Genomic DNA, 27946 nt, shown 5'->3' with positions numbered 1-27946 from the left:
GCATTAATGGAAGAGAGCCTACTGGCTGCCCCTTCGGGGGCAAAGGAGGTTTCAGAACTAGTGTGCAGGTTGTGCAGCAGGACTTTTGGAAGCAACAATTGCCCAGCAGGTGGGGGCAGAGCAGGCTGTGATTGGAGTCTGTGGCAACCCCACACTGCTCTCCGCTGTTCTTCTGGGTCACTGACATGTAGACTGTTCTTGCTCTTGCCCTAAAGACACTGGAGGGTGTTGGCCCCACAGCTGAGCCCATAACCCTTTGTCTCTCCCCTCCCCTACAAGAGCCCTTCTGTACCTGCAGGAGCTGGCTGAGGAGTTGACGTCTGTCTACCAGCCGCCCCCTTGCAATGAGATCTCAGAGGACACCTCCGGGCCTGAAGAGCCCACTAAGAGACGGCGAGGCCGGAAACCACAAAACCAGAAGCAAGAGAATGAGGAGGACGCAGACTTTGTCCCTTCAGAAGAAGGGCTCCTGCAGGAGGAGGAGGAGGAAGAGGAGAGCGACCTGCTGCTGAGTGAGGCTTCAGAGTCTGAACTGGAGCCCGGCCTACGTGGAGCCGGGGTAATTAAGCCCCGTACTGTGTTCTGGCAGTAGGTGGTGGAATTAGTACTTCTTGCTGTGTCTTTGGGGGCATCTCCACACAAAGAGCAAGCCTGGATCTTCTTTTGGGGATGGTGAGTTGGGAGGATGGGCTCCATGGGCCTCTGTTCCTGACCCTCTTCTTTTCCCTAGAGGCCCAAGGGTCATTGGCGAGGATTTGCCTCCAATGGTTTGCATAACTCTGTGATGGCCCCCGTGTGGAAGTCTCTCTCCATCACTCACCGCTTGTAAGTCTGGGGCTGTTTGTCCATCCTGCTTTGTATAGCTAGTATGGGGAGCAGCAAAGGGAAGAGTGTTCCCCTACACTGATGTGCTGCTGGGACAGAGAGTTCAGTGCCTCTGCACCAGCAACCTTTGGCAGGGCTGGGAGTGGCTGCAGTGGACGAGGAGGGCGTCCTCCTGACCCAGAATAGGGAATGTTCCAATTGGGGCAGTGGGGCCATGTGGAGTTGGGCAAGGCAATGGCAGTTCAGCCGTGGTCTCTGTGGGCCTGGTCGGTCAGTCTTTCCTTATGACTGAGCACAGGACCAGCTTAGGGGACTGGTTACTGCTGGAGATCCGTTTGCCTGGTTGAATGCAGAGATGGTGTTGCCCTGGGGGATTTTGGGGGAGCTTGGCTGAATCCTGCCTGCCAGGGAGGGAGGGAGGAGAACTGGATTCTTTGGTGCTCTCTCTTGAGAGTCAAGAAATTTGACCTATAACAGCAATGGACCAAAGAGACAAATGTGGATTGTCATTTCTGGTCTGATTGAGTATGAAGAGAATAAAGGGCTTTGAACGCAGATCCTATGAGAGATGGAAGTAGTTACATTTATTTATTTTTGCGTTTGACCCACCTTTTTTCCTTCAGGGAGCTCAAGGTGGCATACAAACATGCTTCTCTCCCTCCCGATTTTATCCTCACAACAACCCTGTGAGGTAGATTAGGCTGAGAGAAGCGACTGACCCAAGGTCACCCAGTGAGCTTCATGGCTGAGCAGGGATTTGAACTCTGGTCTCCCAGATCTCAGTCCTACATTCTAATCACTACTCTGCACTGACTGTCTACACCACACTGGCTCTTATTATTTATCATCATCATCCTTATTTAGATTTATAGCCTGCCTTTCACCCAAGAGTCCCAGGTCATGTTGCAACAATTTTAAAATACAACATTAAAAACAGTTCAAAACAACCTAAAATCACAACATCACAAAAAATAGGGATGGTCCTAAAAATGTACATCTCAGGTGTCAAAGGCCAGGGTAACTGTACAGTGAAGTTGCCAGATGCACCTCAGTGGGCAGGGAGTTCCACAGCTTAGGGGCCACCACAGAGAAGGCCCTCTCCCAGCCAATCTCTAAGAAAGATGGATTGGTCTGAGAAAGGTCTCAAAGCAAAAGAGACAACAGCCTGCTGGTCTCACTGCTTGAGCCTGGGGAAGGGAGCTGTGTCAGCTGTGTGTGTGTGTTGCTGAAGGTGAGTGACTGCCAAGGCCACCCCTTTCTGGATCCAGGCTTAGCAAAGGGTGATGTTATCTGTAACATGAACACCCTGGTCTGAGCCACCCGGCCTCCACCCCCTTTGGTCGGCATTTATAATCTTACTGAGCAAGAAAGAGGGAAGCTGACACTTTGAGACCTAGATGGATGTATAGTGAGATAAACATTTAAAAAACAAAATAATTAAATAATGTTGTGCCTTGTTGGCATTTTAGAAGGGGTTTCTGCTCTCTAGAAATCCCACCAAACTTGGGTTGTTGTGGGGATAAAATTGGGAGGGAAAGAAGCATATTCTGAAAAGAAATGAGCTGTGTCCTTCAAAGACCACAATGGGGGAGGCTGGTGTGTGTGAAACATTTGGGCTGATGAGCCCACCCAGGTCATTCTCTGTGCGCTCCTTCTGAGCAAGGTGCAGGGTGGCAGCACGAGAAGAGGCCTCCAGTGGTGGGCCCCTGCTTGTGGGATGCTCTCCCCAGGGAGGCAATCTGGCCCTTACAAACACTTCTGGCCCTTAATCAGGAGGGTAATTAGGTATGCTTGTGGGCCTCTTTCTTGCTTATTTTTTTGGGGGGGGGGTTCCGTTAGATCAGCCTTTTCATATATGTTATGGATGTGTTTTTAGGTTTTCCCTTTGTTTTTGTTTTTTATAGACATTTTAATGTTTATGAGAGTCAATGTGGCGTAGTGGTTAGAGTGTTGGACTACAACCTGGGAGACCAGGGTTCGAATCCCCACGCTGCCATGAAGCTCCCTTGGTGACCTTGGGCCGGTCCCTGCCTCTCAGCCTCAGAGGGAGGGAATGGTAAACTGTGACACCCTTCCCTGGCTCTCCCTGTCAGGTTCCTACCTGCTCGTGGTTACTGCCTGTCTCTAGGCACCACCAGGGACTCCACCAGTCCGGACTGTCCTTTTTTATGGTTTCTCTCCCCGCTCTAGCACAGATCTCAACAGATCCCCCTGCTAGGCAGCACCACCAGTCACGTCCTATAACCAGTAGTCCCAGAGACTCGGCCTGAGTCTCCCTCAATTAGGTTACCTCTGTGACTGCGTGCTTAAGCTGTCCCAATCCCTTTGATTTACTCAGACTGCTTGTGGTGTTATTCTTCCCTTCCCCGCTGCCACCATTTCTTATCCTTCAGCCTTGGTATTTACCTTACCCTCCCTTCTGGTCTGTGAAACCCCAGCCAAGGATCAGGCCTTTGGTAAACCAAAAGTATTTATTGAATAACAAAGATAACAAGATTTCTTTAAAAGGCACTTAAGCATATGGTTACATCTATTCCTGAGGTACTGGTCTTAGTATTAATCCGAACTCCACCCTCTCCTCACATCCACCAACTCTCCACACAATCTCCTCTCAAAACCCACCAAAACAACCCACTAACATTCACCACCACCCAGATTCCACTGTCATTCTTCCTTTTATACTGTCAGCCATTTTAAACATTCAGCCAATCATCCAACATTCTACTGCCCATTCACTCCCCCTTCCTCTTTCATTCTACTTACCATGTATCTCCTATACAAACAGCACTTACCCTATTTACACTAATACAGGAACATCACATTTCCCCCCCCCCTTAAAACAACGGCAGAGTATTATTCCTGTTCCAGGATTTATACGTCACGTTAACAATATAACAAGTCTGTATGGGGAAAATGTCTTTCTTTGTTCCTCCATCTGGTCACGTCACTGCAGTCCCAGCCACTTGCCTGGAAAGTCCATCGGCCCGTACATTGTCTTTGCCTTTTATGAACTGGAAGTCCACTTGATAGTCTTGTAGGGCCCAGGACCACCTCTGCAGCATAGTGTTATGGTTTTTCATAGTCTGCAACCATAACAAGGCCCGATGATCCGCTGTTACCGTGAATCTTCGTCCCCACACGTATGGGCGCAACTTGTTCAGTCCCCACACGACCACTAGGCACTCCCTTTGGACCGACGAATAGTTTTTCTCCCTCGGCGTCAGCTTGCGACTCAGATACGCCACTGGATGTCTGGTGCCTTCTCTCTCCTGCAGCAAGACGACTCCCAGCGCGAGGTCTGACGCATCTGTAGCCACGATGAATGGTTGCTCATAGTCTGGTGCTATTAATATGGGTCCTTGGCACAAGGCTTGCTTCAGCAGATCAAAAGCCTTCTGACATTCATCCGTCCATACCACACGCTCAGAACACTTTTTCTTTGTCAATTCATGCAAGGGGATAGGCCACGATTGCACTGCCTCTACCTTGCTCCATAAGGGGGTGACTTTCCCACTCCCCACCCCATGTCCTACGCAGATTACTTCACTCACAACTTTCCCATTCACACCCTGAGGTAACATTTCTTCAGATTTTATTAATTCTGGCCTCAGTAACGTCTGAGCGGCACCAGTGTCAAGCAATGCCCAATAATTTGCCCCTTGTACACTCACTTCCTCTCTCAGACTTGAATCAAGTATTGATTAGCCTCTGAAATGAACTTGGTGAGTTCCTTAGTCCCATGGGTAAGGTCACAAACTCATATAACCCATCTGGTGTACTGAAGGCAGTTTTGGCTCTGGATTGCTCGTCTAGTTCCATTTGCCAAAATCCCTTACACAGATTTAGTGTAGAGATAATGGTTGCTGCCCCCAATAACTCTAACATTGCGTCTACCCTGGGCATGGGATACGCATCTGGGACCGTGATTTTATTGATTAGCCGATAATCAATGCAAAACCTTGTCATTCCATCTTTTAGCAGAACCAGGACAATACTTGAGGCCCAGGGACTGATGGATTCCCTGATCACTCCTAATTCCAGCATATCTTCCACCTCCTTTTTGATCTCACTCAAAACTTTCCCATTCACACGGTATGGCATAGATCTGATTGGGGCATGATCTCCAGTATTAATGGAATGTTTGGCTATACTGGTTTGGCCAGGTTTATTACTAAAGAGATTCCCATAGTTTTTCAAAACTCTCAGAATCTCTTCTTTTACTTCCTCCTTCACCTCTTCTGACCATTCCACTTGATCTACCCCTCCTTTGTCTTTGCTTTCCTGTACCAAATCCTGAAGTTCAGGCCCACTTCCCTCAGGGAATAAGGTAACTTGCAACACCTGTGCATCCCTGGTATGGTAAGGCTTTAACATATTTACATGAACCAACATTGCTTTTGTTTAATTGGTCTGTGGTGATTACATACGTCACTGTGTCAAGCCTTTCTCTGATGGTATATGGTGCTTCCCAGTTAGCCTGTAATTTGTCATGTTTCCTGGGTATGAACGCCATAACCATATCTCCCACATCATACACACGTTCCCTGGCTGTTCTGTCATACCAGTAACTTTGCTTCTGCTGTGCTTGACTCAAATTCTTTTTCACCACCTCCATCATTGATGTTAATTTATTGCGGAATTCCAATACAAAATCTACTACAGATGTTTTGTACTCTCCCAGGGTTCCTTCCCATGAATTTTTTAACAGTTCCAAAGGTCCCCTCACTTTTCTAGTGAACATCAGTTCAAAGGGTGAGAAGCCTGTTGACTCCTGAGGGACTTCTCTGTATGCAAATAAGAAGCATCCCAAACGTTCATCCCAGTCTTGTGGGTGATCTTGAACATAGCTTCTTATCATGCCCTTCAGAACGCCATTGAATCTCTCAGCCCATTAGTGGCGGGATGGTAAGTAGTGGTCTTTAGATGTTTTAGACCACAACATTTCCACATACATTGCATCACTTCTCCCATGAATACACTGCCTTGATCCGTCAGCACTTCATGAGGGAAACCCAGCCTCATAAAGATTTTTAATAAAGCCTCTGCCACTACAGGGGTTTCTACAGATCTTAGTGCTTCTGCGTCTGGGTACCTGGTGGCAAAATCCACCACCACCACTAGATATTTCTTGCCATGCCTTGTGGGTTTGAAAAAGGGCCCACCAAATCTATTCCCACTCTATAAAAGGGTTGTCCAATTATAGGAAGGGGCTTTAAGGGTGCCTTAGTCTTTACTCCACTTTTTCCCACCTTTTGGCATATACCACAAGATAGACAATGTTGTTTTACATCTTTGGAGATGTTTGGCCAATAATAGTGTGCAGCCAATCTCCTCTTGGTCTTTTTTATTCCCAGATGTCCTGCACATGGGACATCGTGGGCTACCTCTAGCAATCTGGTTCTGTATTTGCTAGGTATTATGAATTGCTTCACTGGTTCACATTCCTCCTTTCTCTCAGCAGGCATCCACAGTCTATATAAAATCCCATTCTCACACACAACTTGATTCCTCAGTTTGTCAGTGAAAGGAATCTGTTGGGTCAGGGCTTGCTCCTTTATTTGATTCAAACTGGTATCCTTATTCAGTTCTTCTCTGAAATGCTCTGTCTCTTCCCCAGAGACCATTTGATACAGTTTGTCTCCTTCAGCAGGCCTGCCAAGGGTTGCTATGGGGACCTGAGGCTCGCAAACAGATTCCACCCTGTTTGTTTCAGCCCCCCTTAACATGGCTTCTGTTTCTCTGCCAAGTTGCTGTCTGGTCACCACATATATTTTCCCTTGTGCCCCCTTAACATCTCTTCCCAGTATCACTGGTTCTTGTTGTTGGGCATTAATGCCTACTTTATATCTGCCCTTTCGGCCTCTCCACGCCATTTTCACCAGGGCCACAGGCAAACTTTCTGGTTGACCCCTCACTCCTTGGATATTCACCGTTTCCTGGGGTAATATTTCTTCAGATTTTATTAAATCTGGCCTCAGTAACGTCTGAGCGGCACCAGTGTCAAGCAATGCCCAATAATTTGCCCCTTGTACACTCACTTCCTCTCTCAGACTTGAATCACGGTCTGTTACTTCTGTCCAGTTTATCTGGCAGAACTGAACCTTTTTTGTGGTTAAATCTTTTGGTTCTATTTTTACTGCCCTTGCCTGAGCAGGATTACTAATGGGGTTGGCAACCTCACATTGAAAACGTAGGTGCCCCGGTCTACCACATTTGTAGCATAATTTCTCCTCTGTTTTAGGGTACACAGATCCACTCTGGGGTGTCCTGTGCCCTTCAGATTTTACTGGAGGACTCACTCGCTGTGGCACCACATCCTTTCTGCCACCATTATATGGTCTGGGTTTAAACTCTCTTGATGTTTTCCCCACCCAGCCAGTTCTATTGGAGGCAAAGTGATCCGCCATCTCTGCGGCCTCCTGCACCGATGTAGGGGAACAGTCTTTGACCAGGAGCCTTATTTCTGGTGGTAACTGATGGTATAATTGATCCAGTATCATGAGGCTTTTCACCTCTTCCACTGACTGAGCTTTGGCACTACTCATCCACTTCCCAAATATATCCATCAACTTTGCTCCCAGTTCAACAAAAGACCTCCCTGCTTGGATCTGACAGTTTCGGAATAATTTTCTAAAGTAGTCAGGTCCCAGTCTGAACCTTTTGTATACTGCCTCTTTAAACTCAGCATAGGTGACGGGCCTGTCTGAGGGGAAATATTGGTATACCTCAGCCAATTCCCCTTTGATCAGGTTTGATAAATACTGCATGTATTTATCTTCAGGTAGCCCCCACAACTGAGCTGCCTTTTCAAAGGTTGTGAGATAAATTTGAGGATCTTGACCAGGCTCATACACAGCAAAGTCCTTTGGAGTAATTTTTATTTTTGCTCCATCTCTGTCTTTCCTTGTCTCCTCAGAGTGAAATTTCTCTCTATCCAATTTTAATCTTTCCCCTTGTATCTCGGCATCCACTCTCATTCTCTCAGTTTCCATCCTCAATCTCTCAGTTTCCAACTCCCTCTGTTTTTCCTTCTCTGCACCTTCCATCCTCAATCTCTCAGTTTCCAACTCCCTCTGCTTGTCTTTTTCCTCAGCCTCCCGTCTTAACTTGTCTCTCAAGTACTCTATATAAGCGGGATTGCTGAAGTATCCTTCTGGGGTCTCTTCCCTGACAGGTTGTTTTTGCTGGGCAGTTGCAAATCCTATAAGTGCTACCCTCAATTCATCTACCCCTTTACCCTCGTGAGGTAAATTGAATGTTATGCACTTCTCCACCAGCTCCTCTCTTTTCATTTTTATATATTCAGCCATGGTGTTTGAGTTCACTCACTCTTTGCCACACACTCTTTGCCAGTCACTCTCACAAGTAATCTTGTTTTGTTATTTCTGTTTGCCACACCACTGTTAGGGATTCTCTAGTATTCGTACCACCGCTACAGCCAACACCTGTGACGTAGTCTCCTTTGTCACCACGTGTCTTTGGGACTGTCTTTGGTTCGTATCCCACCGCTACTGCCACCACATGTGACGCCCTTCCCTGGCTCTCCCTGTCAGGTTCCTACCTGCTCGTGGTTACTGCCTGTCTCTAGGCACCACCAGTCCGGACTGTCCTTTTTTATGGTTTCTCTCCCCGCTCTAGCACAGATCTCAACAGATCCCCCTGCTAGGCAGCACCACCAGTCACGTCCTATAACCAGTAGTCCCAGAGACTCGGCCTGAGTCTCCCTCAATTAGGTTACCTCTGTGACTGCGTGCTTAAACTGTCCCAATCCCTTTGATTTACTCAGACTGCTTGTGGTGTTATTCTTCCCTTCCCCGCTGTCACCATTTCTTATCCTTCAGCCTTGGTATTTACCTTACCCTCCTTTCTGGTCTGTGAAACCCCAGCCAAGGATCAGACCTTTGGTAAACCAAATAAGTATTTATTAAAAAACAGAGATAACAAGATTTCTTTAAAAGGCACTTAAGCATATGGTTACATCTATTCCTGAGGTACTGGTCTTAGTATTAATCCGAACTCCACCCTCTCCTCACATCCACCAACTCTCCACACAATCTCCTCTCAAAACCCACCAAAACAACCCACTAACATTCACCACCACCCAGATTCCACTGTCATTCTTCCTTTTATACTGTCAGCCATTTTAAACATTCAGCCAATCATCCAACATTCTACTGCCCATTCACTCCCCCTTCCTCTTTCATTCTACTTACCATGTATCTCCTATACAAACAGCACTTACCCTATTTACACTAATACAGGAACATCACATAAACCCCCTCTGAATGCCGCTTACCATGAAAACCCTGTTCATCGGGTCGCCATAAGTCAGAATCGACTTGAAGGCAGTCCATTTTTCAATGTTTATATCATTCTGTAAGTCACTTTGGGTCACTTTTTGTGAAAAAAGTAACTAATGAATGCAATAGACAATGGTGATAAAAGTGATCATAATCATGCTGTGGTGCAGGGGCTGCTTTTGTTTTTGCCTGCTGAGGTTTGAATGATACATTAGGGCTGTTGCCCTCTGAGGGGGCATCACTCCCTGCCGCATGGGCTGCATCTCCCTGACGGTGTGGCTGGGCTTGCTTCTCCCTCCCTTAGGCGTGAGCAGCTCCACTCTCATTGGGAGTTTCCCGAGTGGGTGCCTTCTACCCGGAAGTGGGCTTTTCTCTCAGAGAGGTGAGTAGCTTCATGGCAAAGAGGGGTGCCAGGTGGGTGAAGTGAGGAGCATGTGGCAGCTGTGTGAGTGTCTCCAAGGAACACCAGGCCCTGGGGTAGTGCATGTGGTGATGGTGGAAGGAAAATGCACTCTGTGGCAGGAGGTGCTCTGTGCCTTTTTCCAGCTGCCGCAAAAGAGCCTGAATCTTCATCAGGAAAAAGGCAACTTTACGTTAGTTATCAACTTGTGCATCCCAGCCTATTTTGAAAGCTTGGAAGGGTGGGGTTGGGAGGGTTCTCTTGACAAGGAGATCCTTGGAGTGAGTTTCCCCTCCGTTCTCCTTCCTCTTCCAAAGCGACGCAGATGAATACCTCCCCAGAGAGACCAAGTCCCCCCTCTTCTGCATTCAGCGGGAAAGTCTGCAAGAAGACAGCAACATCCTCTACCGGATTAACAGGTGCTTGTTCATTTCTTTAGATTTATAGTATATCCTGCATTTCAAGAGAGAGTTCTCAAAGCATCTTGCAGCACTTAAAAATTGCAGTGGGCGCATACAGGCCATGCACTTCAAAGCAAAAGCACCAGCCTTGCTCTCTGAGAACCCTTTGAGGGGCTGAGTGTGGGACTCTCTGCTTATAAAGCATCTCTTGTGCCCCCCTTTTCCCACATGGCAGGTTTAATGCCTTGCAGCCCCATGAAGAGCGCCTGGACGTGACTTTCTTTGTGGGGGGACCCGTCTGGGCCATGGAGTGGTGCCCAACCCCTGAGGGTGCTGTGGCATCCCAGTACTTGGCTGTCTACTGTAACCCTGGCATGGATGATCGGCACAGTTTGGTAGGGACCCACACGGGGCCAGCTCTGCTTCAGCTCTGGGAGTGTGGTCCCATTCAGCAGGACACAGGGTGAGTTGGGGGGGCAGCAGCCTGCCTGCAGTGCACCTCCCTCCCCCACTTGCTTCGCCCCCAGGGAAGTGCCGTGCCATGCCATTGGAGTGCTGCCAGCTTTGTCACCGTGGTGTCTCCAGCAGCCCGAGCTGGACCCAAGGTCAGAGCCTGAGATCGGGAGCTCCATTGAGGCATGTCCTGACCCCCAGGGACCCCTGGGCAAGGATGCTGTGCAGATGATGTGTTGCTCTTCCATGGGGTGGGGAGAGGCCGGCATGGGTGAGCTGGTGGCCTCTGTTTGCCTTGCAAGAGAGGACAAGGGGCAGGGAAGGAAGGCTAGGAGATGGACCTTTGGGAGGAGGAGGAGCTGGCAAGAGGGGGCCTGTCCTTCTCTCCCAGTCCTGGCTGTCTCTTCTTCCAGAGAAGAACCTGGGTCCCTACCCTGTCATCTGCATTGAGGTCTGAACCTGCGCCGTGCCCTTGGAGGTGGGGTGGGGGACAATGAGGCTTCCCTGGCATTCTGTCGCATCCCCTTCCTAGGTTGGCTACCAAGCCAGGACTGGCATATGGCATTGCCACTGACCACGGCTGCATCTGGGACATGAAGTTCTGCCCTAGCGGAGCCTGGGAGCCCCCTGACACCCGCCACAAGGTAAGGGCCCAAGAGCAGTCTCCTTTCTTGCCGTGATGCCTAGTGCTGACCGCCAGGCCCCCTTCAACCCTCCACTCTTCTTTCTGCCCAAGCAGTCCCCCCAGATGAGCCGGCTGGGGCTGCTGGCTGTGGCCTTTTCTGATGGGAAGGTTTTGTTGTACACGCTTCCTCATGCAGAGGACCTGCTTGCCCACAGGAGAGCCCAGGGAACAGGTAAGAAGAACTGTGCAGTCACCAGGGAAAGGGTTGGGCAGGCCTGGCCGCTCCAGCCCCTGCCGTGGAGGGCCTTTGGGGCACTTTGCCTTTGCTGTGTGGAGAAGGACCTCCCTTCCAAAGCAGTTCAGGAAGCGGCCCGTTGGCCAGCTGATGCGGGCAAGAGGAGTGGCATCAACCGGCACAGGAACGGAGGGAGCGGCCTTGGACTGATACTGCTAGTACATCTTGCCCAGTATTGTCTACACTGACTGGCAGCAGTGCTTCAGGCAGGGGCTGTCTGCCTCCCAGCTCACCTCCCTGAACCCGGGACCTTCTGCACGCAGAGCAGGTGCTCTGCCGCTGAGCGACGCCCTTGCCACAGATCAGAGAATGGATCTGTCCAGCTCTTCAAGAGAGAGCGCCTCGGTTTCTCTGCCGCCAGGACCCCTCTGCCTGGAGAACTCCTGGGGTGGAGCCCAACTCTGAAGTGCTTCAGGAAGGGAAGCCACACTCTGCCAATGATGGGTTGCAGGATCCGTCTCCAGCACTATCTGGGAAAGAGTACTGCACCCCTCTCCCTGCCCAGCTGCACCCCAGGACCCTGGGCCAGAGTATTGGGCTCCCAGTGCTGATTCTGCCCTGGGTGCAGAGTAGGCCTCTTTGTTTCACAGAAGCTGCCTCCTCCCCTGTGCTCTGAGGTATTCATCTGGGTAGAGGGAGCCATAGACCAGGTCTTGCCAGCACTGAGGGAATCCTGCCGGTAGGGACGGGAAGGGGGTGCCTGCTGCAGGGTGTGCAGCCTGTGTGCCCAGCCAGCCGTATCAGCTAATGATGCTTGTAATGATATCTGTCTGCAGGGATGATGGATGATGGCTGCATGGTGCAGCATTGGTAGGCACTTGTCCTTGTTCCCTCTGGCAGTGCTGATCGGGAGAGTCCGTCCCCAGCCTGGGCGCTCTCTGTGTCTCTTCCCATCCCCAATGCCACATGTGCTCGCTGGCTTGCTGCACGCCCCTCTGGCTGTGCCTCTGCCTGGCAAGATTTGGAGGACTCAGTCTGCTGTTTTAATTGGCATTTTGGTGGTGTTGATGCTGGTGGTGTTTTTACTGATGTTTTCTTGTAAACCACGCGGGGGTCTCTTCTTGATGAAGGGCAGCGTGCGCGTATGCATGTGGGTAATATGTGTGTGTATATTTATTGTAAATGGCTGTATCTTATGGCAGAAAGCCCTGTCAATTATGTGTTGTGTGAAGTGTTTTCTTTTGTCTGCCATGAATCCACTACCCCAACATTTTATTAGATGATCCACAGTCCTAAGATTGTGTCCCTCCATTTTTGCCTCATACTGCCTACTTAAAAAAAACAAAACCCTCCTCTGTAGCCTTTTTCTTTCTGAATTCCCTATCCTTTCTTTAGAGGGGAGAAGCTTCCAGCCTTTGAAGACTGTGGGTTGCCATTTTCTGCATTTTGCTTTCCCTCTCCTACAATATCCTTTTGTCTGCCTGGTTTTGGCTTTCCCCTTCTCCTGTTTGTGCGGAAAGTGTCTGTACCTTTGCCCTGGTATGGGGGAGAGCGAGTTCTCTGTGCCCCACTCCCCCCCCCGGTGGCTGCCCTGCTCCTCCTTGTGGGAGGGGTCCTCAGCCTGGCCTCTCGCCAACCCACTTGTGCTCCTGGTCTGAGACGGTTCAAATATCGGCTGTGCTGCAGAGGTTGCAGTGTGGCCGCCTTGGCTCAAGGGCCCAGAGTCGAGGTTGGGCAGGTCCTTGCCTCGGGCAGACCAGGCAAGGCATTTCAGTGGCAGTTAGGGGGCCGGCATGGCGCTGGAGTTCCTGGAGCCCCACGGGGGTCGGGGCGGCACTTTTGCTTGTGACTCTCTTGGGGAGTTGTTTTCTGCCTGGACACGTATACTTAGGTTAGTTTTCCCAAAGCTGTTCAGGGCAGGTGGACGGCAAGGTGTCTGGCTGGGTGAGATGGCGGCGATCTGTTCCTCCAGCTCTTGAAATTGGTGGAGAGGGAAGGCTCAGGCTAGAACAGGCCTCTTGAACCCTCTGGTGCGGGGAGGGATGAACGGTTCCGTCAGATCCCAGAGAGGCTGCTCACGACCTGACTGCATCTCTCCTCTCCTAGGTGGGTCCTCCCCCCGGCATGCCATCTGCAAGGTACGTCCCGCCATCTCCACAGGGGGCTCTGACCTCTTCCCAAGGAGAGGCACAAGCTGAGCCCTAGATCTTCCAAGATGCCCGTTTCCTGAGGCGGGAGTGCCAGAAGCCTTCCTGGTCTGCAGCCCCCCACCCGCCCCAGCCAGTTAAATTTCCTTGAGCCCATTCACAGTGGGATGAGAGAGGGCTGCTTCCGTTGGCCCACCAGCTGCCCTGGAAAGGCAGGGCAAGGGGCCCGTCGCCTGCCCCTCTGTCGAAGGGAGGCCAGTGGGGCATAGCGGGGCTGCCTCATCCTGAGACACCGCTGAGCCAGCCAGCCCTGCCTCGTCTCTCCTGAGCAGCAGTGGCGTCCCAGGCCTTGGGCAGAGGGAGGAATCTCGGGAGCTGCCTTGTCCTGAGCATGCCAGTGATCCCTCAAGCTCAGCGTTGTCTGCACTGACTGGCAGCAATGGCTCTCCAGGACTCCAGGCTCTGCCTAGGAATTCCAGGCCTTCCGCCTGCCTGCCCCTGAGTTGTTTCTGTGGCCCTCCCCTGGCTCTCCATCCGCTCCTGCCTGAAGCAGGAAGTGCCTTTGGGGAGAAACCTGTCTCGTCCGCATGCACAGCTGGCGCCTTGCTGCTGAGCAGGGGGGCTTCCTCTCCAGCCGTTTCCTTCTGATGGCCGCCTCTTCATTCCTCCAGGTCCAGTGTGTGGCCACCCTGCAGGTGGGTGCCATCCAAGCGGGGATTGCCACCGACTGTGGGCAGTGTTTCAGCTTGGCCTGGATGCCGACAAAGCCTCACCAGCACCTGGCAGCCGGTTTCTATGATGGTGAGAGGGGAAGAGATCCAAGGAGGCTGCAGGGTGGGGCCAGAGGGAAGAAGGCCCCGCCTGACGCCTCTTCATGTTCCCGCTCCCCAGGCACGGTGGCTCTCTGGAACCTGGCCACCAAGTCATTGCTGCAGCGCGTGCGTCAGCCGGACAGCTCCCTTAAGCTCTACCCGTTCCGCTGCTTCCCGGCCCACGACCACGCCGTGCGCAGCATCCAGTGGTGCAAAGCAAACAGGTGGGTGGGAGGGGGCTGAAGAGCCCCCCACAAGTGGGCTCCTAGCGATGGTGGGATGGGCCGTGCAGAGTGGCCTCCTTGCCACACGTGCCTTCTCCCCGCACCCTTCCCTCACAGTCTGAGAAGAAGGTGTCTCCTCCAAAGGGACTAGTGGGCTGATTGGGGACCTCAGAGCCTGCCTTATGCCAGGGTTGTACCTCTGGGCCACGTAGCCCGGAGGCACTGGCGGCTTTGGCTGACTGTGCCTCTGCAGAGGAAAGTCTTCACTTGCCAGGGAGTGGGCCTGAGGCCTCCTGCACGCCTGCTTTGCCCTCTGGGCTGCGTCTCCTACTCTGAGCACCACTGGAGGAGACTGAAGGGAATCTGGGGAGCTCCTCGGCCTGCGACTCATGGGTTCGTCTGGTCCAGGCTGAGGGGGTGCCTCCTCCTCCTCCTGCATGCCAAGCAGGGCTTCCCTTGCTGAGCTGACGGCCGCTCTCCTTTGCTCCCAGCAATTTCATGGTGTCTGCAGGGAATGACCGCAAGATCAAGTTTTGGGACTTGCGCCGCCTGCACGAACCGCTCAACAGCATCAAGCGCTTCCTGAGCACAGAGATTGCCTGGCTGCTGCCCTACAGCGGAATCACAGTGGCCCAGGACAACTGCTATGCCTCGTGAGTGTCGGGGAGGGTGGGAGAGTGGCTCTGAGCCTCCGTGTGGCGGCAGCAGCAGCTGAACGGCCCCCTCCTCCTCGGGGCTCCCCGCCAAGGTCAGCCTTTGCTCCTTGAGTGGTGGGGGAAGGGAAAGGAGGGAGGCTGAGAAGAGTCAGCAAAGGCACCACTCAGGCAAGGACCGGCTCATCTCCGTGCTCCACTCCCAGCCGGCAGCATTGCCTCAAAGGCAGGTTCGTTATAAAGAGCCATGGCATGGGGTGACATGCAGGTGCCTTTCCTCATAAATTTCCTTTTGATCCGTTTGCAAGATAAATCTCAAGCTGCAACTTCTAGAACAGACCCTTGACTAGAGATGAAAAGCAACATCTCTCATGAATGTTATGCTCCTACTGCAGAGTTGATGCCGGGTTGGTTGCCTCCGAAGCCACGGGCCCTGAGCCTGAGGCTGGCCTGCCTTCCTGGAAGCTTTGTGGGCCTTTGGGGTGACAGAGGTCTTTGTGGGCTGCCACAGTGGCTGTGTGCCAGGATGTGGAAGTGTCTCACACATGCTCCTTTTTTCAGTACTTTCCGCAGCCATTTCTGTGTTATGTAGAGAGAGGGGGAAAGAGCTGCGTTTTGCCTCCTTGGCAAAATCTGAGAGCAGTCGCCTTCTTCTTCTCCTCCTTGGAGTTGGTAAATGACAACACTCTCAGTATGAGGTTGAGGGTGACTGCAGCCCGTCAGAAGCCTCACGAGGACCCTCCTCTCGCCAGCCGTGCTGCCACATGTTGCTTGCAGTGCCTCCTTCCATTTGCATGTGGCCAGGGTTCTTGGGGTCCCAACTGGAGACCAGTTCCTGACAGGCCTTCAGGTCCCCCTGCAGGTGCCACAGTTGAGAGACTTATATGCCAACATCAGCAGGTAGCCCTAGTCACAAGAGCAGCACTGTGGTGAGCCTGAGCTGCTAACTGGCATCTCTTCCTTTGGGGGCTGGGGGAGGACCCAGGTGGGGTCTCCTCCCATGCCCCAGCCCCCTTTCTGGTCTCACTGCCGCCCATTGTGCTTGTGACCTTTTTTCCTTGGGTAGCTTAAAACTGTTGAGTGAGTGAGTTGCCCTAGCGTGACGCAAGCAAAATTGGGCATCCCTGGTTGATTGGGGTTGCCTGTAATACATTTCCCACCGGGAAATCTTGCCCTCTGCCTTGCCCAAAGCGTGCTTCCCTGTGTCTGTCTGCTGCAGCGCCAGCCTTTGGTGCTCAGTGGGTGCTGCTCCATATTGAGGGTGGCCATTCTGACACAGCCTGGCACCTGGCCAGTGAAGGGTGGGAACGGGCCTGCTCCTCCCGCCCCTCCCCAGCACACTCTCTGTACTGCCTTGCTCTTGGGCCAGGCGCGTCACCCTCCTCTTGTCTGGTGTTGCAGGTATGGCCTCTGTGGGATCCATTACCTGGATGCTGGCTATCTGGGCTGCCGGGCTTATTTTGTGGCCCCTCGCAAGGGCACAGTTTGGGTAAGTTTTCTGTCCTCCTGCTTGACTGTTGGAGAGGGAAAACGAAGCAGTCTGTAATGGGGGTGTGTGTCTCATTGCCATTGGGCAGGATGGGGACAGACCCCATGCCTGGAGGTAGGTCCCATCTCTCCCTCCCTCCCTCTTGCAGAGCATCTCTGGATCAGACTGGCTGAACACAGTGGCTGCTGGAGACGGCACAGGGGAGCTGGTGGCTGCAATGATGCCTGACCTGTCGCTTAACCCTCACAACATCAAGCGTCCATCAGAGCGTCGATTCGTAGGTGTTGCTGCCACTGAATATTAGGAGGACTGCAACAGCCCCACAAACATCAGAGTAGAAAGCAAGAACTGACCCATCTGCTGGCCCAATGAGAACATAAGAAAAGCTTGTTGGGTCAGGGCAGTGGCCCGTCTAGTGCAGCATCCTGTTCTCACAGTGGCCAACCGGTTGCCCATGGGAAGCCTGCAAGCAGGACCTGAGTGCAAAGAGCATCTCCCCTCTTCTGGTTTCCAGCAACTGCTATTCAGAAGCATACTGCCTCCGACTATGGAGGCGAAGCATAGCCATCGTGGCTAGTAGCCACTGAGAGCCTTTTCCTACATGAATTTGTCTAATCCTCTTTTCAAGCCATCCAAGTTGGTGGCCATCATAGTTAAAGTGCTGTGTGAAGAAGGACTTTCTTTGTCTCTCCTGAATCTTCCAACATTCAGCTTCATTGGATGTCCTCAAGTTCTAGTGTTATGAGAGAGGGAGAACTTTTCCCTGTCCACTTTCTCCATGCCATGCATAATTTTATACACTTTTATCATGTCTCCTCTTACTCACCTTTCCTCTAAATTAAAGAATCCCAACCTGCAACCTTTCCTCACAGGTTGCCCTTTTCTGAACCTTTTCAAAATCTTGAGATGAGGTGGCTAGAACTGTACACAGTATTCCAAATGCGGCCACACCATAGATTTATATAACAGTATTACAATACCACCAGTTTTATTTTCAGTACCTTTCCTAATAATCCCTGGCATGGAATTTGCCTTGTTTACAGCTGCCCCACATGGGGTCATCATCTTCATCAAGCTATCCACTACGACCCTAAGGTCTCTTTCCTGGTCAGTCACCACCAGTTCAGACCCCATGGGTGTATATGTGAAATTTAAGATTTTTTGCTCCAATATGCATTACATTTTTTTACATTGAATTGCCATTTTGTTACCCATTCACTTCAGTTTGGAGAGGTCCTCCTGGAGCTCTTTGCAATCTCTTTTTCTTTTAACAACCCTGAACAACTTAGTATCATCAGCAAACGTGGCCACCTCCCTGCTCATCCCTAACTAGATCATTTATGAACAAGTCAAAAAACACAGGAGATCTCAATACCGATCCTTGGGGGAACTCCACTTTCTACACCCCTCCTTTGGGAGAACTGTCAGTTTATTCCTACTCTCTGCTTTCTGCTACTGAACCAATTCTTGTTCCACAAGAGGGCCTCTCCTCTTACTCCATGACTGCTAAGCCTACTCAGGAGTCCTTGGTGAGGTACTTTGTCAAGAGCTTTTTGGAAGTCTCTGATGAGGTACTTTGTCAACAGCTTTTTGGAAGACATTGTGTCAACTGGATTACCTCTATCAATATGCTTGTTGACATTCTCAAAGAACTCTAACAGGTTAGTGAGACAGGACCTATCCTTGCAGAACCCATGCTGGTTCTGCTTCAGCAAGGCTTGTTCTTCTATACGGTTGGTTAGTTTATCTTTAACAATACTTCCTTCTGGTGTTCTTAAAAGTCATTCACACAATTAATTGACTAGGATTTCTGTAGTCTTTTCCAATAGGCTTTTGCTTTATGAATTCCTTTTTGACCACTGTTCTCTGCACTAATTTTGACTTTTACTTGCACCATCAGTACGCTGGTTTTAGAAAGATAGGATAGTCATGTAAGTAAACAAAAAAATAGATGACAGCCTCCCCACTCCCTGCAAAAGAAGCCCCAGCAGAAAATTAGCTCCTCGTAGCCTCAAGTCAACAAGGCCTCTGTGCGTGTGTTTCTTGAGTGCGTCTCTTCCCTGAGGGATCTGCCCTATATCCTCCACTGTGAAGACAGATGCAAAGAATTCATTTAGCTTGTCTGCAGTCTCATAGAATCGTAGAGTTGGAAGGGGCCTGCAAGGCCATCAAGTCCAGTCACCTGCTCAATGCAGGAATCCAAGTTAAAGGATACCCAACAGGTGGTCTCTTTATTCTGCTGTAGCACACCTTTGACTCCCTTATCATTGAAGGGTCCAACTGCCTCCTTAGACGGTCTCCACCTGTGAATGTATTCCATTTTTTTTGTTGGTTTTTATGTTCTTAGCAATGTGCTCAAATTCTTTTTGGGCATCCCTTACTTCTTCTTGCATTTGTTTTGCCAGAGTTTATATTCCTCATTCGGACAAGACTTTTTTGAAGGAAGTCTTCTTGCCTCCAATAGCTTCTTTGACTGCTCACTACATGCTGTCATCCTCTTGGCCTTGGTGGTACCTTTCCTGATATGCAGTATACACTCCAGTTAAGCCTCTAATGTCGTGTTTTTAAACTACTCCCAAGCATTTTGGAGTTATTTGACTCGCTGGACTTTGCCTTTCAACTTTCTTCAATCCCCGCATTTGGGGGAAGTTTCCTCTTCTTAAGTCAAAAGTGACCGTGTTGGATTTTCTTGGCATTTGGCTATTTACATGTATATTGAATTTAATAGCACTATGGTCACTGCTCCCTAATTGTTTGACAACACATCTTGCACCAGGTCCTGGGTGCCACCTCTCTAGTCGGTTCCATAACTAACTGTTCTAGGGCACAGTCATTTAGGTAGCTAGAAATGTTATCTCTCTGTGTGACTGGAACACACATGTAGCTTGTCTGTCAGGATAGGTTGAAGTCACTACCACATTACTACGTTTCCTAATTTGGATGCTTCCTCAATTTCACTTTTTCATTTCAAGATCTCCCTGAGCATTTTGATTGCGGAATGATAGAACGTCCCCAGTACTAAGTTACTCTTGGGGGCTGGTGTCACTACCCGCAGTGATTCTGTAGAGGAGTCTGCCTCTTTGGGGGTTTCTCGCTTGCTGTATTCACTGCCCTCTTTCGCACATAGAGCAACACCAGCTCCAGTACATCCTTGAGAGGGGACAGAAGGGCAGCAGCATTCAGCCCAGTTCTGCTGAGAGAATTACTGAGATCCAAGAAAGTTTAACTCTTAATGATGTCCGGTTCTGGAATAGCTTCCCTGAGATGGTTTTCGGCCAGAAGTTGAAAACAAAACAAATCTCAACCCTCCTCTCCAAACTGCCACCGTGTGAAGTTTCTCCTGCAGATCTCGGGGCCTGGAAAAGCACCAGGACTCTGGGGAGGGGAGGCTGCTTGATGGGTCAAGGAAACTTTGGAGGCAGGGAGACAGGAGGAATCCCTACTGCCTTGATGCCTTGGAGTTTCTGGCCAGCTCCTCCGGGAGAATGGGGTTGGGAGATGTGCTGCTGCTGCTTGGCTCACCTGAGCTGTTCTTTGAGGGGTGAGGAGCCCTCTGCCTTGTCATTCTCACACTTGCTGTGCTGGTGGCACTCCTGTGGCTGTGGGCAGGAGACTGGCAGCATCAGCATTTGGGCTGGAGCATGGAGGGTCGTCGTCTCCTTGGCTGTAACGGTCCTTTGCATCTTGTCTCCACTGCAGCCCATCTACAAGGCAGACCTGCTGGCCTGTGGCCCACTCAGCAAGGAGGCAGCCCAGGCAGCAGGAAGTGAGAAGTCCCAGGCAGCGGAGGGCAGGACGTACAGGGAGTCGGTGGCCCAGAACTACATCCTCTTCCAAGACACCGACCTGGTGAGGGCCTGGAGAAAGCAGGAAGGGGAGCCGGGGAGGAGGCAGTTTGAGCCCCCTCTGTCAGTCTTCTGTCTGCCTGGGCATGAGCATGAGCGGGGGGGACAGTAGGAGGGGCGTTGCTTGTGTTGGCAAGAGCCCGTGTAGGTCTGGTACTGAGCTCTGCTGGTGGTCAACAGGGCAAAGTGACAGCAGCGTTCCACCTCCAAGCAGCCTAGATCCCTGTCACTGATATCCACTGTGCCACCCCTCCCTCCCCCATTCTGTGGCGTGTTTCTGGCTGATAAGGCTCTTCCCAAGCCCATCAATCACCAGCTGCCAGCAGGAGCCCCCCCTGGGACAAGGGCCCCCCTAGAAATAAGAACCCTGGCGGCTGCCCTGAGAGCCGTGGGCTGGCCCAGCCCTCTCTTACCTCCCTCTCTCCCCATCCCTCCTGCCCGCTGTCCCAGAGGAGCTTCAAGAACGTCTTCAAGCAGAAGCCCCCAAAGCGCATCCCAGCACCAGAGGAGAAGGAGGGGGACGGCCTGGGCCGCCTGCAGCTGGAGGCTGTGCACAAGGTGAGCAGGAGGAAGGACAGGCGCTGGAATCCCCTGTCAGGAGCCCCCAAGATGAGCCAGGGCTGCGGGGGCAGATGAGGGTGGGGAGTGTGCACTCCTCCTCTTCCTCCCTTTGCCCTCACTGACGTCTCTGCTCTCCCCTCTTCCGCGGGCAGGTTCGCTTCAGCCCCAACCTGAACTGCCACAGCTGGCTGGTGTCGGGAGGCCAGTCCGGCCTCGTGCGGCTTCACTGTCTTCGGGCGTTGGCTTCCCCCCCCAGCCGCAAGCTGCTTCTCGAGTGCCAGGCCCAGTTCAGTGCCATGTTTGACTCAGAGGGACAGCTTGATGGCCTTGCACCAGGGACGCCCACTGCTGTCAGCTGAGCAGCCCAGCACTGCAGGGAAGGAACTCTTTGGCATCGGCACAAGTCGCTGAGGAAGGGGGGGGATCTCGTTCCAGACAACGTCTGATGCTGGATCCCGGGTTTGAGCTACGGGGCACGGCTGGACAGAATGGAGAGAGCCACAAGAAGGTGGTCAGCCAGCAACTGAGCTCAGAGCCCCTGTGGTGCGTGGGGTGCCCTGAACTGTCTAGGGCCTGAGGATGGTGCTTCCCTCTTCTGTGGGAGTGTGAATGAGAAGCCCCCCCCCCATTGGACATCTCCACAGGGTGGTGTGCTTTTAGTAGCTGGCGTGGCAAGGGGAAATCTCTCTCGACTCTCCTAGCCAGCCCTGAGCACGATGCAAGGCTCCAAGGGAGATGGGCGGGGGGGGGATGCCTGCCTCCCTCCCTTTGGCTGGCCCAGTGGAAGAGCACTCTGAGGCACTCCCCCCATGCTCCTTCCCCTGCAAGGGCCTCTTGATGACTGGGTGATCGGGAATGGGCCGCAGCCCCCTGCAAGATGCCATCAGGAGCCTTTGGACATCCATCCCACCCTACCAGTCTCTTTGGGGGGCACAGCCTTGCTCACATTGAGCTCTTTCAACTGTTATTAAAGTGGTTTGTTTTGTTTAAAATGTCTGCTGTTTCTGTAGGGCCAGGAGGTGATGGGATGGCCAGAGGGATCCCTCTTAATCTGGCCTCTGTGTTCTGCCCGGGGGGGGCCTGGCTGCCTGCTTGCCATCTGTCTTGGAGTCCCCTCCCTCCCCCCCTCCTCGTGTGTGCATCCTGCCAGGCGCTTCCTAAGAGGCAGGGCTCCTGGCCGATGCCAAGTGGGAGAAGGCCGCTTCCCCCTGCCCAGCCTGGAATTGTAGGGGGTGCCCTGGGCTAGAGGTGCAGTTGTTCTGGGTCCTGTGCTTGCTCTGTGCTCCTCACACAGCCTTTTGTGCCCCAATGATTGACTTCAACGCATTAAGCCAGGTTACTTTATTGGAATCACTGCCACTTTTCAGCACTTGGTTAAACAGCAGGCCTGCGTGCGCGCACACATGTAGATACACAGAGAGACGTGGACTCCACAAGGTGAAAGCAGACACCACGACACCTAAGTGCAGGAAAGGCGGGAATGCTTGGCATGGAGGGATTTCCCAATAGCTGCAGTGCTCGTTGCCACTGCCCAAGGGTGGGCCGGTCCTTGCCCTCGGCACGGGCAGTGGCTGCTGGGAGACCAGGTCCTCCTCGTGCCCATCTTGCCTCTGCCAGGCAGCGGTTGTACGGCCAACCCCAGAGGACGGGGGCAGGAGGGTGGTTTTGGACCTTTGTGGAGGCTGCCATGGGGCCCAAAGTGGTTTCATCCTTGGTGGGTCCCCCATGGTTGTGCTGAACGAGGAACTGTCTTCAGCCTTGTGGCTTCCCCACCAAGCGGTCCTTTGTGATGCCACCTTGTGTTCTGCATGGGTAAGCGGCAGCCTCCACGGGGCGGGGAGGAGAGGGATTTGTCCCTCAATATCTGCCCTGCAGGCAGGCCGGCCTCTGTAGTAGGGCATTTTCTCTGCTGCTGCTGCTATGGCATCTTTGTGCAAAACTAGACACATGAAAGGCCTGGCTGGACCTAGACGGTCACCAGCTGAACACAGAGCTGCTCCTGACCTTGTGACCAGAAGCAGCAACTGCTGGAGGGGCTGAGGAATTTCTCACTTAACTCCCCATCCCAGCCTCAGTTGGCCTTTGCACATCAAAAACATTTAGGCAAATAGGGGTGGGAATCAGCTGTGGGCAAGGAAGCAGCCCCCCCCCCCTTGGCCTGGAACGTAAAAGGAAGATGCAGAGGGGCTGGGACAGGTGCTCAGCCTCCTGTCCTGGTGCTCTGACTCAGCCTGCCTCAGGGGAAGGCCCTTGCGGTGGACTTGGGCGGAAGAAGAAGAGGCGAGCCTCCACCCCTGTGGGCCCTGGGATTCCCAAGCACCTCCTAGGATTGGCTGTGAAGGAGCAGGGCAGGCCGGCTGGTGCCAAGGGCAGCCCTCAGCTCAGTCCTGCGGGTCCTGGCACTGGTGGCAGGCAGCCATGTCGTCCAGGTAGCGTTCCACCTGGACGGTGCAGGAGATGAAGCCAAACTTGCTCCGGAGCAGGGCCGTGGCTTCCTGCAGCACCACCTCCATGTCGGTAGCAGATTCTGGGGGCAGAGGGCAAAAAGAAAGGGTCAGCTGATGTAGAGGCACCAGCCTATCACTCCACGGTGGCAAGAGAAAAGTTGCTACTGGCCAGGCCCGTAGCTCAATGCCCGCTTGCATGCAGAGTCCCTGGTTCTGCCCACAACTAGGGCTGCAGGAGGAGGGGCTCTTTGGCAAGCTGCTGTCACGTGGTAGCGCTGGGTGAGATGGATGAAGGTAAATGAGGTGGTAGAAGTAGAAAGTGGTTGTTTTTAGTATTCAAAGCAACTTAGAACCAGATTCCCTGAAACACCACCTGCCCCTGTATCAACCTGTAAGATCACTTTGACCATCTGACCAAATTCTAAGCATGGCACTGTACCCTGCAGAGCGTCATCTGGTGGTGAGCTGGAAATGGGCATTTTCTGCTGTTGCTCCTGCCCAGTGCCATGCAGATTCCTTCTGCCATAGGTGAACTAGCAACCAGCAGCTGCTTTGGATGCCACCTTTTTCCCCAGGCTTTCACTGATCCCTAAGGCAGGACCCTATTATTTATTCATTTGAATTTCTCTTTTTAATACATTCATACTGCTATTTAACTGGTCCATTGTTGTTTTGTTTTAATAAGATCGTTTGCTTTTCAGCTGGAAATCTCTTAGACATTTTTAAACATGAAGCAGTTTATAAAATGCTTTTAAATAGGTAAAAATCCCTCTAAGGCTCTAGCCCTGTCTGCTCCCAGCTGTGCTGAATGTTTTGTAACTTGGATAGACTTTGTGGTGTGTGTATATGGCAGTATCCCCAAGTGTGATTTCACCCACCTTCAGTCTGAGGCAGCAGAGCTGCCCCGATGGTTGCGGGCTTCCCCTTTCCCAGGCCTGAGCCCTAGAAAGAGCTGGATGTCCTGCAGGGGATCCCAGGCACTTGGAGACAGGGAAGGGGAGATGCTCACCTACAGCCACGTGCACAGCCACGACATGATGACTGAGGGTCAAGGCCCAAAGGTGCAGACTGTGAGCCCCCTTCACACCCTTGATGCAGAGCAGCATCTCCTTCACCGCTCGGAATTCCACACCCCGCGGGGCCCCTGGAAGAGAGGAAAGAGCGGCACATGCTCAACTGTGGCCCCTCCAAATCCCAAACTCCCTTTCTTGGCTGTGTCCCCTGCCAGGGTGGCAGGCGTTAGAGCAGCACAAGGGAGGGCCCGTCTACCCTCTGCAGCAAGCCACAGGCATCCTGGTACTGGAAAAGGCCACTGCCAGCCAGGGAGGGTATGGAAGAAGCAGTCCTTCCTGGACAGGCTCAAGGCCCTTCTGTTGATATTTGCTGCAGGATGAACAAATTGACTCCAAAGAGAGCTTCGGCTATGGGGCAGTATACAAATAATAATAATAATAATAATAATAATAATAATAATAATAATAATAATAATAATAATAATAATAATAATAATAATAATAATAATAATAATAAAAGACTCAAAGATCTTTTGCCCATTAGGTATTACAGGCACAGGTGACATTTCAACAACTTCTTTTCAGGCTTCCATCACTTAGTCGATACGGCCTAGTTTCACCCAAGAGTTTGCAACTCACCTTCCATGAGCACACGGAAGACATCACGGAGGATGGTCACGGTGGAACCCACCACAAAGACTGAGAAGAGGAAAGTGCTGATGGGATCTGCAATCTTATACTGGGGCTGGAAAGAGGAGGAGAGGCAGTGACAGTCAGGGCAGCAGGGAGGGAGCCCCAGATATATATACACAGAGAGAGAGAGAGAGAGAGACATGCACATTGCACAGGCTTCCCCTTGCGAGTGCAAAGGGCAGGATCTGTTAGAGCCAGAAGGCAAGACTTCTGCACATTTCCCAGTCTTAGAGCCTGCTGGAACAGCAGCTTCCCACTTGTTCTACAGCAGTGGTTCCCAACCTTTATGAGCACGGGACCCCCTTTATAAGCTGAAAAAAATTCATGACCCCCTCCCCCCAGGGAGGCAGGCTGGCTGCCAGGAAGGAAGGGGAAAAGCAGCCTTTCTGTGCAGGCTTGCTTCTTTTTGCTTCACAAAAAGCCCTCTCCTCTCATTCTAAGTAAGGTTGTTGCCAGTAGCGGCAGTGCAAGGAGACGGGAATCAGTGATAGTAATCCCCTCTTCTTCCTGGTAGCTCCACCCTCAGCCTCCTTTGGCATCTGCCATGTATTTTATAGGCAGATGCCTGCCCTTAGTGCTCCTGAAAGACGCTCTGGCGCTTCAGCAAAAGGCCTCGCCTCTTCTTTGGAGCAAGGGGGAGGTGTCGTCTGCAGCGCCAGTGGGAAGCAGACAGTGTTGAGGGAGCGAAGACTTCTTTAAAAAATAATAATAATTCATTTATTTACTGTTCACGGCCTCCTCTGGATTACTTCGTGGCCCCCCTGGGGGTCCCGGCCCCCAGGTTGGGAACCACTGTTCTATGGGATAGGTGGTGGCAGAGCAGCCCTGGTGGGGAGAATGGGTGCACACACACCCAAGCTGGGCTTCACTTCCCTCCAGGATTTTTTTAAATTGTCTTTTTAATTTGTGTCATGACATACACAGCCTCCTTAGTCACTAGACAAGGCAGGGCAAGTGCACAACAAAAGGCTCATCATCTGGAAGAGCCCCCAAGAGTTTTCTCATTTGACTTTCCCTGACTGAGGGGAGATTTTTCACCCTGTAAAGTGACCTGAACAAAACAGCCTGTACAGGTAGCATGACCCTTAAAGAGTTAAATTATTAACCTAATTGCTCTTATCATTTATTACCCACCCTTCACCCAAAGATCCCATGGCGGGTTACAACAATTTTAAAACACACGATTTAAAACAGTTAAAAACATCCCAAACAACACCAGAGAAAATAGGGCAGGTTCTAAAAATATACATCTCAGGTGTCAAAGGCCCTCAGGGCAAAGAGGTAAGAACATAAGAAGAGCCTGCTGGATCAGGCCAGTGGCCCATCTAGTCCAGCATCCTGTTCTCACAGTGGCCAACCAGGTGCCTGGGGGAAGCCCGCAAGCAGGACCCGAGTGCAAGAACACTCTCCCCTCCTGAGGCTTCCAGCAACTGGTTTTCAGAAGCATGCTGCCTCTGACTAGGGTGGCAGAGCACAGCCATCACGGCTAGTAGCCATTGATAGCCCTGTCCTCCATGAATTTGTCTAATCTTCTTTTAAAGCCGTCCAAGCTGGTGGCCATTACTGCATCTTGTGGGAGCAAATTCCATAGTTTAACTATGCGCTGAGTAAAGAAGTACTTCCTTTTGTCTGTCCTGAATCTTCCAACATTCAGCTTCTTTGAATGTCCACGAGTTCTAGTATTATGAGAGAGGGAGAAGAACTTTTCTCTATCCACTTTCTCAATGCCATGCATAATTTTATACACTTCTATCATGTCTCCTCTGACCCGCCTTTTCTCTAAACTAAAAAGCCCCAAATGCTGCAACCTTTCCTCGTAAGGGAGTCGCTCCATCCCCTCGATCATTCTGGTTGCCCTCCTCTGAACCTTTGCCAACTCTATAATATCCTTTTTGAGATGAGGCGACCAGAACTGTACACAGTATTCCAAATGCGGCCGCACCATAGATTTATACAACGGCATTATGATATCGGCTGTTTTATTTTCAATACCTTTCCTAATTATCCCTAGCATGGAATTTGCCTTTTTCACAGCTGCTGCACACTGGGTCGACATTTTCATCGTGCTGTCCACTACAACCCCGAGGTCTCTCTCCTGGTCGGTCACCGCCAGTTCAGACCCCATGAGCGTATATGTGAAATTAAGATTTTTTGCTCCAATATGCATAATTTTACACTTGTTTATATTGAATTGCATTTGCCATTTTTCCGCCCATTCACTCAGTTTGGAGAGGTCTTTTTGGAGCTCTTCGCAATCCCTTTTTGTTTTAACAACCCTGAACAATTTAGTATCATCAGCAAACTTGGCCACTTCACCGCTCACTCCTAATTCTAGGTCATTAACGAACAAGTGGAAAAGTACAGGTCCCAATACTGTCCCGTCCAGAGCTGGAACCATGAGACGGAGACGCGGGTGCAATTAAATCTTGCTTTATTAGAGTAATGGATACATCTAGGACATTGCGCTTCATATAGAAACCTGCCTTACTCACTAGAAACCCCTAACTACACTCTAGACATGCTTTGCGGCGCGTGAAGGAAGTTGATTCAGCAACTCCCCTCTTTGAGAGGCCAGCTTATGTAGGGAACGTTTTCGATCGTAATCCCTGACTCCTTCGTAAGTCCTGTCTCTGCCCTGTCCGTTTCTTATGGCAGCGGGCACAAGGCGAGGGGGGGCGTGTTTCCAACAGCTCGTCAGAAGACACCTGCTCTTGGGCTGCAGGCTCAAGGTCAGGAGGTGGCGTCACGCTGGAAGCATCCTGGGAACTGCTTGGCAAGGGAGGAGTTGGTACAACCTCTGGGGAGTCTGCTGACGGGCCCTCA

At 51.5% G+C, this 27946-nt stretch overlaps 2 protein-coding genes across 7 annotated transcripts in view; one reads left to right on the top strand and one right to left on the bottom strand.

The window, feature by feature from the left end:
* Window positions 1-21962, top strand: part of GTF3C2 (general transcription factor IIIC subunit 2) — a 57043-nt gene extending 35081 nt beyond the window's left edge. For 2 of the 4 annotated variants that reach the window (XM_061625984.1, XM_061625982.1), the window contains exons 4-19: window positions 280-559; window positions 731-825; window positions 9430-9507; window positions 9843-9944; window positions 10162-10389; window positions 10912-11023; window positions 11116-11236; window positions 13346-13377; window positions 14058-14187; window positions 14278-14422; window positions 14914-15075; window positions 16477-16564; window positions 16713-16841; window positions 20264-20413; window positions 20860-20967; window positions 21123-21962. In XM_061625984.1, coding sequence (XP_061481968.1) covers window positions 280-559; window positions 731-825; window positions 9430-9507; window positions 9843-9944; window positions 10162-10389; window positions 10912-11023; window positions 11116-11236; window positions 13346-13377; window positions 14058-14187; window positions 14278-14422; window positions 14914-15075; window positions 16477-16564; window positions 16713-16841; window positions 20264-20413; window positions 20860-20967; window positions 21123-21329 — 2167 coding nt within the window. In that variant the 3' untranslated portion in view covers window positions 21330-21962. The remainder of the gene's footprint in view (window positions 1-279; window positions 560-730; window positions 826-9429; window positions 9508-9842; window positions 9945-10161; window positions 10390-10911; window positions 11024-11115; window positions 11237-13345; window positions 13378-14057; window positions 14188-14277; window positions 14423-14913; window positions 15076-16476; window positions 16565-16712; window positions 16842-20263; window positions 20414-20859; window positions 20968-21122) is intronic. The other 2 variants (XM_061625983.1, XM_061625985.1) reach the window with 1 other exon arrangement.
* Window positions 21963-22307: 345 nt separating this feature from the next.
* SLC30A3 (solute carrier family 30 member 3) overlaps window positions 22308-27946 on the bottom strand; it is a 40908-nt gene continuing 35269 nt past the window's right edge. For all 3 annotated transcript variants that reach the window (XM_061626520.1, XM_061626522.1, XM_061626521.1), the window contains exons 6-8: window positions 25070-25175; window positions 24427-24561; window positions 22308-23497 (exon numbers count right to left, since the gene is read on the bottom strand). In XM_061626520.1, coding sequence (XP_061482504.1) covers window positions 23352-23497; window positions 24427-24561; window positions 25070-25175 — 387 coding nt within the window. In that variant the 3' untranslated portion in view covers window positions 22308-23351. The remainder of the gene's footprint in view (window positions 23498-24426; window positions 24562-25069; window positions 25176-27946) is intronic.

Source organism: Rhineura floridana, chromosome 4, assembly GCF_030035675.1.
Source record: "Rhineura floridana isolate rRhiFlo1 chromosome 4, rRhiFlo1.hap2, whole genome shotgun sequence".
Taxonomy (NCBI): Eukaryota; Metazoa; Chordata; class Lepidosauria; order Squamata; family Rhineuridae; genus Rhineura; species Rhineura floridana.
The sequence above is the reverse complement of the archived record's forward strand: the minus strand, read 5'-3'. Positions and strand labels throughout refer to the sequence as shown.